Here is a 13024-nt window from a genome sequence, read left to right on the forward strand (position 1 = left end):
TGTGGTGCATCATAAGTTATTCATGCCTACTATGCATTAAATACTTTGAAAAGACTTGTAAATGTCAAAACTGAAATGAATCTTAGACTTGCATAGTCTAGAAATAGATCATGAAATGCTCTTTAGACTACAGTAATACACAAAATATATTATTATTATTCCCAAAATAATATTTTATTTAGATCGTAATCAAAATATATTCAACCATTTCAACCATGAATTTTGCTTTAAATCCAAAATGAGTCTTGTGTCTACAAAGTAATAGACTACATGCCACATAGGCAAGTCCTAGTTTGTGGTTTTCACTAGTGCAGTCACTCTGAGCTGAATGCAGGTTCACTTGTGAAGGCCCTGCAAGTCAGGGTGGCTTTGAATGAATGCCCATCTCCAGAATGCTACCCCTAAACCCACCATAATGCAGGATATCGCATCTACCCCATCCAAAATTTTCTGGGGGAGGACCACCAGACCCCCATTATACCACCATTGTCTCTCTCTGTATGGTATTTGTATGTAAAGTATTAGGCCCTATCCATCTCCAGCAGGGGCCCCAAAAATCTGTTAGGATGCGGGGGATCAGGATCTACCAAATCAGTTGACAAACAAAAATTTTATGTGTTGGCTTAAAGTTGGCAACCCTGTTTATACTTGTAAACCATCTGACATCTAAAGACAATGTGTCATAAGTCATAAGTATTTAGTCACAGAACAAGACTTTGCAAAGATTGGGGATCTTTCAGGATCAGTACTGGCAGGATTGCTAGCTTCAAAAAGGAAAAAATAGGACAGAAATTGTTGTTGGCCTTTGTAATCTCCAGTGAGTAACTGTTATGCTATAACTATCTCACTAACACTGTCCCATCCCAAACAGTGCTTCTTGTGAGCTAATGTTAGCTACTGGGAAGTTTGCTATTAGTCCACGAGCTAACTATACATTTCAGCTGAAGATTGTAAGCTTACCGCATAAATTATTATTTTTAAGCTAGCAGTCTTCAGCTGAAGCACACGTTTAGCTGGTATACTACTAACAAACACTGGGGATTTTGAGGGCTGCAGCAATTTCTGTCCAGTTCCTTCCTTCCCAATGCTATCGTTGTACAAATGGGAGGACAGGTCAAAGAGGCAGCCTTGTACAACTTCTTTCTCCTCCTTTTCAACAGTACAAGAAAATAGACAAAGTCACATGTACAGTCAGTTTCCCAAGCATGTCCTGTCCTACTGAACTGCGACTGGCCGATACAACTGTACTGTCATGTGTTGTTTTTTTTTTTGCTTTGGTTGAAGTGCCATCATGATGTCTTGCATGATTTATGTGTGTGACGGACATTATCTTGCCAGAAGTTGCACCCGTAATCATTTCTACAGTAGCGCCCTCAGGATCAAGGTGGATACAGTCTATGATTTAGCCACATTTCTCTTGAACTGTCACGGTCCGGGGTTTTTGTTTGTAGTTTTTGTTGGTAGTCATTTATCTTTGTTTTCTGGGTTTTGAGTTTCTGTTTGTTGTGTTTTGGTGTTGTTCATTCATGTTTGACCTCCTGTTTTATTTTGTAGCTTCATTCCTCATGTGTAGTGTCTGGTTTTACTTCCTGCCTCTGCCTTTGTGATTATTGTCTGCCAGGCCCTGATTTGTTTTACCTGTTAATCATCAACCCTGCTATCACCTGTCCCTCGTTATATCTCTGCTCTCCTTATAAATTTAGTCCTTGTGCTCCCTTTTTCTTTTGTCAGTCTGTCTGTGTTGGTCCCTTGTTGAATTCCCTCTTTGTGTTCCTTGTTCCAGTAACTGTTACAGGTTTGTTTATGGTCCTGCTGTCTCTCTCGTTTTGTTGCCTGCCTGTTTTTGTCTTTGTCTGGTATTAGTTTTATTTCATTAAAGCTCTCTTTTTGTTGATTTTACCTGCCTGCCTGGCGTACTGAATGTGAGTCCTGTTTTTAACTGTGAATTGTGACATGTAAAGTTACTGTGGAAAAGAAGGAAAAGAAGGAGCTGTGGAGTGAACAAGACTGCCTCTTTGAAATGTCCTCCCATTTGTACCATGAAAGCGTGAAGAAGGAAGAAAGTGGACAGCTCTCAAAATCCCTGGTAAGTATGTTATAGCTAGCTAGCGAACCGCTGTAGTGGCTACTTGTAAGCTAGCATTAGCTACTGGAATGTTTGCTAGTAGACTGCTAGCTTCAAAAATCACACGTTATCATATAACTATGTAGAGATATAGATGGATATGGCTAGAAGTCTTTAGCTGAAATGTACAGTTAGGTCATGGACTAATAGCACGCATTCCAGTTGCTAAGAAGTTAGCTAAGAAGTAACCCTGTTTGGGATGGGAACAGTGGTTAGCTTGCTAGCTAGTTACAGCATATGGCATCTTTACTGGGGATTTTGAGGGCTGCAACAGTTTCTCTCCACTTTATTCCATTTGTAAGTTGGCAATCTTGGAAACAGTGACCCTGCAGGATGCCCAGTCTTTGCAAAATCTGATTCTGTGACTAGAAGCTTGCTAACATACGACAAATTGTCTTCAATTGTGAGAAGTGCCAGACTTTAAAGTTTTTTCAAAAGTCTTTTAAAATTATCCCAATATATGGTAGGCATTAATCGGTTATTATGCAGCATTAATTCTATATGCATGAAAATGTATTACACTTTACCACCAACAATGAAATGTTAAGATGAAGCATGTGTTATTATAGGTGCATCTTCACTTCACTTAACACGTACAGTGATAACTTATGATACTGCATGGACTATTATTACATATTACGAGTCCTTGCAACAGTTGATTATTGACTGATGTGTAGAGATATTCATAATGCATTAGAAGCCCCATCAACCAACCTCTAGTGTAACTAGCCAGAACATTGACACTTGTCACTTGTAATTCACTATAAGTCACATTGATAATGTTTTATGACTGTTGATAGATAGATTTGGTTTATCAAAGACCCAGCAATGCAACAGTACATGAAATAAGCACAACATAAATATCCCATAGGTTGGAGCACTGTTTTTAACTATATATCTTTAAACCTTTAGGTGACAGCTAAAATGACACCAGCAGTCAACAAGTTTGCTGATTTTATATATCTCTGCAATTCACAACAATTGGGAACCTCTCCACATCACCATTTACCGCTCACATTCAGCTGAAGGTGTTAACTGTACGGTTGTGTTTATGATTGAAAATATGTGTGGTGTGTTCACTGTCTGTTTCTAGCAGGAGCTGGAGGACTTTGAAACTGTGTCAGACTTTGAGGTCCTGATGAAGTCTTCTCACGGTCACAATGGTCCCAATGGACCTGAGAGAGATGAATTCAACAACCACAAAGATTATAACCAGGAGAAGCCCTCCAAGCTCAAGCAACGGTAACCCTCTGATTTCTCAACGCAGCTTTTGCACTTTAGTATTTTGTACCTTTTTGTCATTGTATATTGTGTTTTTTGAACTTGATGTGGCTTAATCAACCATCTAATCCACCAGGTTCATGTTAAAGAGAAACAAGCCAGATAACAGCTGTCCATCATCTGCTCGCGTGTCAGAGGAAGTGATGGCTGATGACAGAGATGAATATGAATTCCTCATGCAAGCTTCTACTGTAAGATAATAGATACACAAAATAAAAATTACAAAAAACTCACATGATGTAATATACATGTTACTGATGGCAAGTAGCTCCCCACTCTAAGAGCGCACGTAACACTAAAAATGCACAAGATGATTTGGGAATTAATAAAATAATATTTTGGCAAATTATGTTTATTCCCTGTACCTGAGAGAGGTGTTTACCCAAGGGGTCTTAATTACATGCATTGAATTAGTGTTTCATAATACAGGTGTTGTGACGAAAGATTGCACCCTTCTTTTTGTACAGCACTACTATTCTGTGCGGATCTTCCCTGGTCAGGAGCCCAGCAGTGTTTGGGTGGGCTGGGTAACCTCTGACTTTCATCAGTATGACCCAGGCTTTGAGCTGCACAACGTCCGAACTGTCACTGTTACCCTGGGAGATGAGAAGGGCAAAGTTCATGAGAGGTTAGTCGAGTTGCAGCCAGCCCATAGCTTGCCCATAGAAAACACACACACACACACACACAATATATATATATATATATATATATCAAATATATATACACACACACACACACACAATATATATATATATATATATATTGTGTGTGTGTGTGTGTGTGTGTTTTCTAGTGTAAAGCACAGTGACTGTTACATGATGTGTGTTGGGACTAACGTCACAATGGCCTCATTTTATTAGCTGGAGGCAAAACACAACTTGGCACCACGGGGCTGTAGGCTACAAAGACAAAATGCCGTGTTGTTGTGTTACTGGGAACCAGAACAGAAGGAGTCATGGCTCAAAACTTAAATTATTATTATTGCATATCAGCCGCCACTGCCCGTCAACAAAAATAATTTGTATAGGGTTATCATGTCCACCTAATCAGAAATTTGGGAGGTATTACAAGGAGTATTGGATGCTAACTTCTTAGGGCATTACCTAATGTTAGCTTTGGTAGCAAAACAAATTGGAGGAAACCATTGAAGTGTCATCCTCCTTTGTAAGATTGTCATAGTAATCAATGACAAAGCCAGCCATCCCAATTCTGTCAAATCATCCATCCACAGATAAGAGTGAGAGCATATGGGCGACCAGTCTGGTCCCACTGGTCAGTGTTTACCTTTTCAAGTAACACTTGTGGTCACGGAGAGTGAATGACCTGATATGATGCATTCATAAATTCAGTCTGATGCTCCATGCTAAAATGAAGTGCACTCCGGCACTCAGAATGAGTATTTCAGAATGCACCACTTGCATCATCTTCCTCCATTGTCTGGAACAAGCCAACATAATTTGTTGTTGGGCTAGTGCTAGCTAATGTCTGTGGAGAATTGCCTCCAGGGAAGCCGGGCCCACCAAAAACCCTCATACTGTTTACTAACAGTAAAAGGGTCTTTAAAGCACTGTAACTGTTACATGTGTGTGTTTTGCAGTATAAAGTTCAGTAACTGTTACATGTGTGTGTTTTCCAGTATAAAGTTCAGTAACTGTTACATTGTCTCTGTGTGTGTTTTCTAGTATGAAGCGCAGTAACTGTTATATGGTGTGTCTGTGTGTGTTTTCCAGTATAAAGCGCAGTAATTGCTACATGGTGTGGGCTGGAGAGAGCAGCAGTCCTGGTCAGGGGAGGAACAACAACGGCTTAGAGATTGGCTGTCTGGTTGACACAACAAATGGATTGCTGACATTCACAGCCAACAGCAAAGAGCTCAGCACATACTACCAGGTAAATCTTTGATATTGTTTTACGGGTGATTGGGCCTTTATTCCTGTTTCCTTTTCTTCATTTCTTTCATTTTGCTTTATTAAACCAGAAGTTGCCTCCTTCGTTTCTGCCTTGCTTTGTGTTTGTTTTCCTGTTTTTTGTTTGCTTCTCAGGTTAGTCCCTCTCACTCCTACACCCTGGCACTAGCTATATTGAAACAATATTCCCATCTTAGTCAATATGTCTTAGTCCAGCAGAAACCAAACTGCCCCTTTGTTTTTCTACAGCAACAGCATACATGTGCTCTGGTCACCATATGGCTATGTTCTCCTTTAAGAAAAACTCAAACAAAAGGGAAACATTCTTTGGTTTCCTGATGTAACCCCCTATATTTTCATTAACCTTCTTTATGAACACATCTTGCATTTTGCAGGCTAGATTACTAAATGTCACTTGGACGTAAGTAACTTGCTAAGCACCTCCACGTTTCCGCAGGTGGAGCCCAGTACTAAGCTGTTCCCAGCAGTCTTTGCCAAGGCCACCAGCCCCAATGTCTTCCAGTTTGAACTGGGGCGTATTAAGGTGAGACGGACACACACACACACACACACACACACACACACACACACAGCTTTGGGAGCTTTTAATCTCAGTGACACATTACCTGGATTTTGTGTTGCTGCTTCATAATAAAGGTATTGAAATTCTAAAGTTTTAAGAAAAACATACACAAGAAACACAACAAAATTAGAATTGCTTGTTGAGACTTGTTTTTATGCCTCTGTGCTGGCAATAGCCGTGGTCTGAAGCATTATGTTTTTGGGTTATCCATCCATCTGTACATACGCCATCTGTGCCATTCTTGTGAAAGCAATATCTCAAGAACGCCCTCAGGGAATCTTCCAATTTGGCACAAATGTCTACTTGGATTCAACAATGAAGTGATAAGATTTTGGTGGTTAAAGGTCACAGTGACCTTGCATCTGTCATTCTTTCTTTTTCTTTCTTTTTCTTTTCATTCTTGTGAACACAATATCTCAAGAAGGCCTTGAGGGAGTTTCCTCAAATTTGGTAAAATAGTCCAGTTAGACTGAAAAATGAATTGTTTAGAATTTGGTGATTAAAGGTCAAGGTCACTGTGACCACTGTGCTGTGACTCAAGAATTGATATAGTTATGACAAAATTTCACACAAATCTACGTCTAATAGGGTAAAATTATGCAGTGATGACATTTATATCCAAAAGGTCAAAGCTCAACCTCACTGTGACATTATAATGTTCTGCAAAAACACTCTTCTGGCCATTATTCAACGTCATAACTCAGGAACAAAAGGGGAAATATCTGGTTAGATACATAATTGGTGACATCTAGGGTGTCCACCTTAAAACCGCACTAGTTGTATAGATCTATTGTGCTGCTGATGTATGTGAAGCATCCATGTTTTCACAGACGTGGATATAAACTGTAAGTGCAACTTGACTGGTTTACAGAGGCATACAACTGCAAAGTGGTATTTCTAGTTAAATCCTCCTGTTAATTTGTTATTAGGATTTGTAACATCTTTCTGGTTTGATGTCGGCTTAGTGACACTTTGTGCTGCCTCCATATGACCACCTCTTTGGTCTGTCCAGCTTTGTCATGTGTGATGTAGTATGTAGTAATATGCCTGTTTCCTGTCAGAATGTGATGCCTCTGTCAGCTGGTCTGTTTAAGAGTGAGAGGAAGAACCCAGTGCCTCAGTGTCCACCACGGCTACATGTCCAGTTTCTCACTCCTGTATTATGGAGTCGTGTCCCCAACCACTTCCTTAAGGTACAGTAACAATTCTTCCCTATTTACAGTAGGTCTGCATTTTGTGGCTTCTTTGTGGTCTTGATCTGGCTGATGACATTAGGGATATAAAAGAGAAATGCAAGTGGCTTCTGAGCAGAATGTGTAAATCAATAATTGTATACATATACACACACACACACACACACACACACACACACATATATATATATACATATATGTCATAATTGGGACAACTTCCATCTTCTATTCTAAATTATTTTGCAGCACAAGTCTCTTCTAAGAAGTTCATCTTACTTACTCTTACACTTAATTAACTATTCCTTGGTTTGAAAAGGAAAAATTATTGCCTTACTGATTTTTATGCCTGTGCACCAGAACAATCGGGTACCGAGGCAATATGCTTTCAGGCTGTATGTCCCACTCTTGTGAATGCAATTTCTCAGAAGCATCACAGGGGAATTTCTTTAAATTTAGCACTTGGACTCAAGGATGAATGGATTTTAAGTTGGTGATCAAAGTTTATTATGGCTTCACAAAACATGTCTTTGGTATTAACTCAGGAATTCATGAGGTAGGTATGACAAAATTTCACACAAATATCGAAAAGGATAAAGTGATGACACTTTGTATACAACAAGGTGGAAATTCTAGTTCGATGGCTTCCAGTTTACTGTGCAAGCCCACCTGATGCTTTTCTGATAGACAGCGCAGTGACTGTTCCATACTGTGTGGGCAGTATACTGGGTGTACTGCCACAGAGTGGGTGGAAAGCAACATTTAATGTAGTGTATGCTGTCTAAGAAGTGCTAACAGGTATTTGTTTTTGGTTTTTTTTCTTCAGGTGTCAGCATCCAGAGTGAATGACAGACACGGCTGGCTGGTCCAGTGTAACGAACCTCTGCAGTTTATGTCTCTGCACATACCTGAGGAGAACAAGTGAAGTACCCACAGCCACACACACACACACACACACACACACACACACACACACACACACCTTATCATTCTCCTGCTCTCTTGTGTCTCATGTGGTGTCTTTCTGTTTGTTGTCCAGGTCGGTGGATATCCTGGAGCTATCAGAACAGAGAGGTTTATTGAAGTTTCACTACCATACCCTCAGACTGTATTCAGCAATCTGTGCTCTGGGAAACAACCGGGTGGCACATGCCCTCTGCTCCCACGTAGACGAAGCACAGCTCCTGCAGGCTATAGAGAATAAGTACATGCCAGGTAACACACACACAGCATATAGAAAGAATAAATCCATGTAATGTATTAAAGTCTGTCCCAGAATATTAAGTAGAGGTCAGGTAATACTCAGGGCCTGCCCATAGGTCACAGGTGTTATCATGGGATAGACCAAGACTTTTTCCAAACACTCTCTTTCGTTCACTCTATTCCCTAAAAATTTCACACTCTAATGATACTCAACTTGCGGGACAAATATGGTGCTTGATAGAGTGCCGGGTGGTCCCCAAACTAAAGCAAGTTGAATATCCCTGGTTTACTCTATTATAAACTGAGATTTCAGTCACTTATGGATCATTATTGCATGATGTAGTGTAGAGGTGTAACAATACATCTGTCTGGATCAATATATCAATTCACTAATCAACGGTCCAATATTATAGATGCAAAGTGGACCAATTTTATCCAAGCACACCTCTCTCTTAAACATTCAATCAGTGCTAACAGCCTAGCGCCAGGCCGATGATTGCAAGCAGTCGTGAAGAAGACAATTAAGATATTTACTGATATCGTCTCATATTGATCACAGGCCCCTGAACTGAACTGAAATGAAATTGTATCATGGTAGACTTTTTTATATCAACAAATATGTCTAAAGTATCAATATATGATCTCATTTTGTGATGAAACTTGTGATTTACGCCTCAAATGTAGTGTGGCACAGTTGTAGGAAGAGCTGAAAGAAGTATTCGGATCCTTTTGGTAATTCTACAATGTAAAGACACAACACTAGAAAGTCTCTTTAAATGAGAGGAAAACATACTTAAAGGATAAAGTTCACATTATTCTGTACTTTATATTGTAAACAAATCCCACATGACTCAAGCCGAAATGTGTTCAACTGTTCTCAAAACTTACCAACTTCCCTATTCAGTCTGTGGCTCTCAGCACCGTGCCCATTGGTTCTTACTGAAGACATGAATCTTTAAAAATGGCTTATGAATATATGATTCCATTTAAAGGCTCAATAATTTCCTTAAACAGCTAAACACGGTAATTTTAACAATTGTTACTCAAACAGGAGGAAATATATTGTGTGTTCAGGACTATTTTCAATCACAGATTCATCAGCATTTGGTGCTGTAGTGAGTACTTGTATGTAATAAAATATGTGTGTTCATGCCAATGAACTAGTGCAACATTGTGGCTCAATGATGTGTTTTTAATAGTTTTTGGAGGAAAGTCGAACTCTATGGCAAAGAGGAGAAAGATATATCAGGCTTTGACAGACACATGTAGACCACTGGCCACCGTGAAGTCACTCTGTGGACTGGTTTGTGTTTAGCATTTTTAGACTTTTTTAGGTGACCAAAATATTACAATAACTTAAAACTTAAAACCTTGAGTTAGTTCATGGTCACATTATTCATTCATTCATTCATCTTCTAACCACTTCATCCTCTTGAGGGTCGCGGGGGGGCTGGAGCCTATCCCAGCTGACATCAGGCGAGAGGCAGGGTACACCCTGGACAGGTCGCCAGACTATCGCAGGGCTGACACATAGAGACAAACAACCATTCATGCTCACATTCACACCTACGGACAATTTAGAGTCACCAATTAACCTAGTCCCCAGTCTGCATGTCTTTGGACTGTGGGAGGAAGCCGGAGTGCCCGGAGAGAACCCACGCTGACACGGGGAGAACATGCAAACTCCGCACAGAAGGGCTCCCACACCCGGGATCGAACCGGCAACCCTCTTGCTGTGAGGCAACAGTGCTAACCACCACACCACCGTGCCGCCCATGGTCACATTACATAACCAATATTGTTGCCATGGTAGAGACTTGTTAACAGACCTGTAACTCAAAGTGGCCACGCCCTTGTGCGTAACTTTAAGCCTTAATAAGATTTAAGCAAGTGAATTAAATAAAAATTCACCTGTGAACAGGTGACATGAATGGGAAAATTAGCTGTAGGGAATAATACTGTTTTGTTTTTTTTTTTGTTTGTTTGTTTTTTTTGCAACAGGCTGTAAACATGTTTAATTCTGCTGTAAGGTTGGGCATTTTAACATGGGGGTTTGTGGAGATTGACTGACTTTTGGAAATGGCGGTAAGTGGCCATTTAAAGAATTTCTCTTTTTGGGACCTCCGCATTGACTTCACTTTACAGCCCTGGAGGTTGCTGTACACGCACAATACTTGGTAGTAGATAAAGATATATTTCCGTATAGATAGATAGATAATAGAATGTTTTAAGGTAAATGTTTTTGTTGAATGTTGATGTTTAATTATGCTTCTGCCTCATCCACAGGTTTGCTGCGTGCAGGCTACTATGACCTCCTTATTGACATCCACCTGAGCAGCTACACCACGGCTCGTCTCATGATGAACAATGAGTACATTGTACCCATGACAGAAGAAACCAAGAGCATCACCCTGTTTCCAGATGAGAAGAAGAAACATGGCCTGCCAGGCATTGGCCTCAGCACCTCTCTAAGACCCAGAATGCACTTCTCATCCCCAAGTTTTGTGTGTGGGACCGGACCATCATATCGCAATAACGGCAACAACGGATCAGGGGACTGTTTCCAATACAGCCCTGAATTCCCCTTAGATATACTGAAAATGAAAACCATTGAGATGCTAACAGAGGCAGTGCGGGAGGGAAGCATGCACGTACGGGATCCAATAGGAGGCAGCACTGAGTTTCTCTTTGTCCCCCTCATCAAGCTGTTCTACACTCTGCTTATCATGGGAGTTTTCCAAAGTGGAGATCTAAAGAACATCTTAAGACTGATTGAACCATCTGTGTTCTCTGAAAGACGGGAAGGGCAGGAGGACACGCACATGGAGCTGGAGGTGGTGAAGGAGGGGGAGACTGAGGGACGAGGAGAGGATGGAGGGAGGAATATGCCTAAAGAAGGATTGTTACAGATGAAGCTACCAGAGCCTGTAAAACTCCAGGTGACGCTCATTAAACCTTGAGTTTGTTGATGCTGCTACATTTGTTCATTATATCAGATTACTGGTTTATTTAGTGACACAGTGCTTTTTTAAAATCATTTTCAATGTCAAAGCGAGCCACAAGTTTGACGATAGAAATTATGTGTAGAATCCACTGTAGTCTAATGTGTTTTTTTTTTTTTTCACTGTGTGGTCTCACTAGTCCTCCGTGCCAGTGATAGCTGTGGCTGGAGGCATTATGTTTTCAGCTTATAAATCCGTCCCATTCTTGAATGGACTCAGGGATGAACTGGTCATAGGTAAAAGGTCTCTGTGACCTTGTCTGTCGTACTATTGGGAACGCAATATCTCAAGTATGCCTTGACAGGATTTCTTAAAATTTGGCACAAAATCCACTTTGAGTCAAGGATGAATTGATAAGAATTTGTTGGTCAAAGGTCAAGCATACTGTGACCTCATCTGCTGTAATCTCATGAAAGCAATATGTCAAGAACACCCTAAGATAATTTCTTCAAATATGGCACAAATATCTACTTGGACTCAACAATCAACTGATTAGAATTTGTTGGTCAAAGATCAGGCTTACTGTGACCTTACCTCTGTCTCATTTGGTGAAATTGATATCTCAAGAAGGCCTCGAGGGAATTTTTCCAAATTTGGCACAAACATTTAATTAGACTCAGCGATAAACTGAATCAAATTTGGAGGTCTCAGGTTGAGGTCACTGTGACCTCACAAAACATGTTTTTGTTTTTTTTGCCATAACTCAAGAATTCATATGCTAATTATGACAAATTTCCACACAAATGTCTAATAGGATAACATGAAGTGATGACATTTTATATCCAGAAGGTCAAAGGTCAACTTCTCCGACATCATAATGTTCATAAAACATTTGGTCAGATACTGAATTGGTGGCACTAATCGTGGGTATCCACCTTGAAACTGTGCTGATTGTATAGATCTTCTGTGCTGATGTGTGTGAAGCATCCATGTTTTCACAAATATGAATACAAAGTAGGGTAGAGCACGCACATCCAAAGTATCACAGGTGCGGGACCAACAAGCAAGCAAACTTTTAAAAAAGGTTAAGTCCGCACACTGTTATAGCTCCTCAAATGTTTATTGTAAGGATCAACGTTTCGATCAACATAGACCTTTGTCTATGTTGATCGAAACATTGTAGACAAAGATCTATGTTGATCGAAACGTTGATCCTTACAATAAACATTTGAGGAGCTATAACAGTGTGCAGACTTCACCTTTTTTAAAAGTTCACAAATATGAATGCCCTAGCTTCTGATGCCCAAACAACACACAAATATAGCAAAACAACATAGGACATATGCTGCGTTAAGTGACAAAAATACCCCATTGTCTTCTGCCCTGTATGCCCTGCTGGTCTTAGTTGTCTTTTGCAGTTTATAATTGGGATCCTGAAGATGGTCTCCAACACCTCTGTTCAAGGGAGGAACACATTTTTTATGCATAAAAATGCACACACAGGCTCTCTTGGGGCTCTCCTGGCGTCGGCAACAAGCTTTCAATAAAAATGTGCCCACGCTGAAATTCAATACAGCAGAATGATGACTCAGTTTCTGTTGGCATCTGAGGGCAATTTGAACAAAGGCCCAACCAGTTGTGTTTTTTCTCTTGGCAGCTCAGGTTCTGGAGAGTCCCCACTGGCCATAACATCTTCTGCATACACATTTTGGGATCCCATTGTTGCTGTTGGTAACAAAGGTAGTTTGTGAAGTCAATTAAGCACACACTGAGGAATTTATTGCTTCAAT

General features: G+C 40.3%; 1 protein-coding gene across 1 annotated transcript in view; it reads left to right on the top strand.

Moving 5' to 3' along the window:
* ryr2a (ryanodine receptor 2a (cardiac)) overlaps positions 1-13024 on the top strand; it is a 259999-nt gene that overhangs the window by 142825 nt on the left and 104150 nt on the right. Inside the window, exons 31-39 of the mRNA XM_078163436.1 lie at positions 3222-3367; positions 3483-3597; positions 3874-4034; positions 5140-5299; positions 5774-5860; positions 6961-7092; positions 7916-8010; positions 8129-8304; positions 10579-11231. Coding sequence (XP_078019562.1) covers positions 3222-3367; positions 3483-3597; positions 3874-4034; positions 5140-5299; positions 5774-5860; positions 6961-7092; positions 7916-8010; positions 8129-8304; positions 10579-11231 — 1725 coding nt within the window. The remainder of the gene's footprint in view (positions 1-3221; positions 3368-3482; positions 3598-3873; positions 4035-5139; positions 5300-5773; positions 5861-6960; positions 7093-7915; positions 8011-8128; positions 8305-10578; positions 11232-13024) is intronic.

The sequence above is a fragment of the Epinephelus lanceolatus genome, chromosome 21, assembly GCF_041903045.1.
Source record: "Epinephelus lanceolatus isolate andai-2023 chromosome 21, ASM4190304v1, whole genome shotgun sequence".
NCBI classification, from domain to species: Eukaryota; Metazoa; Chordata; class Actinopteri; order Perciformes; family Serranidae; genus Epinephelus; species Epinephelus lanceolatus.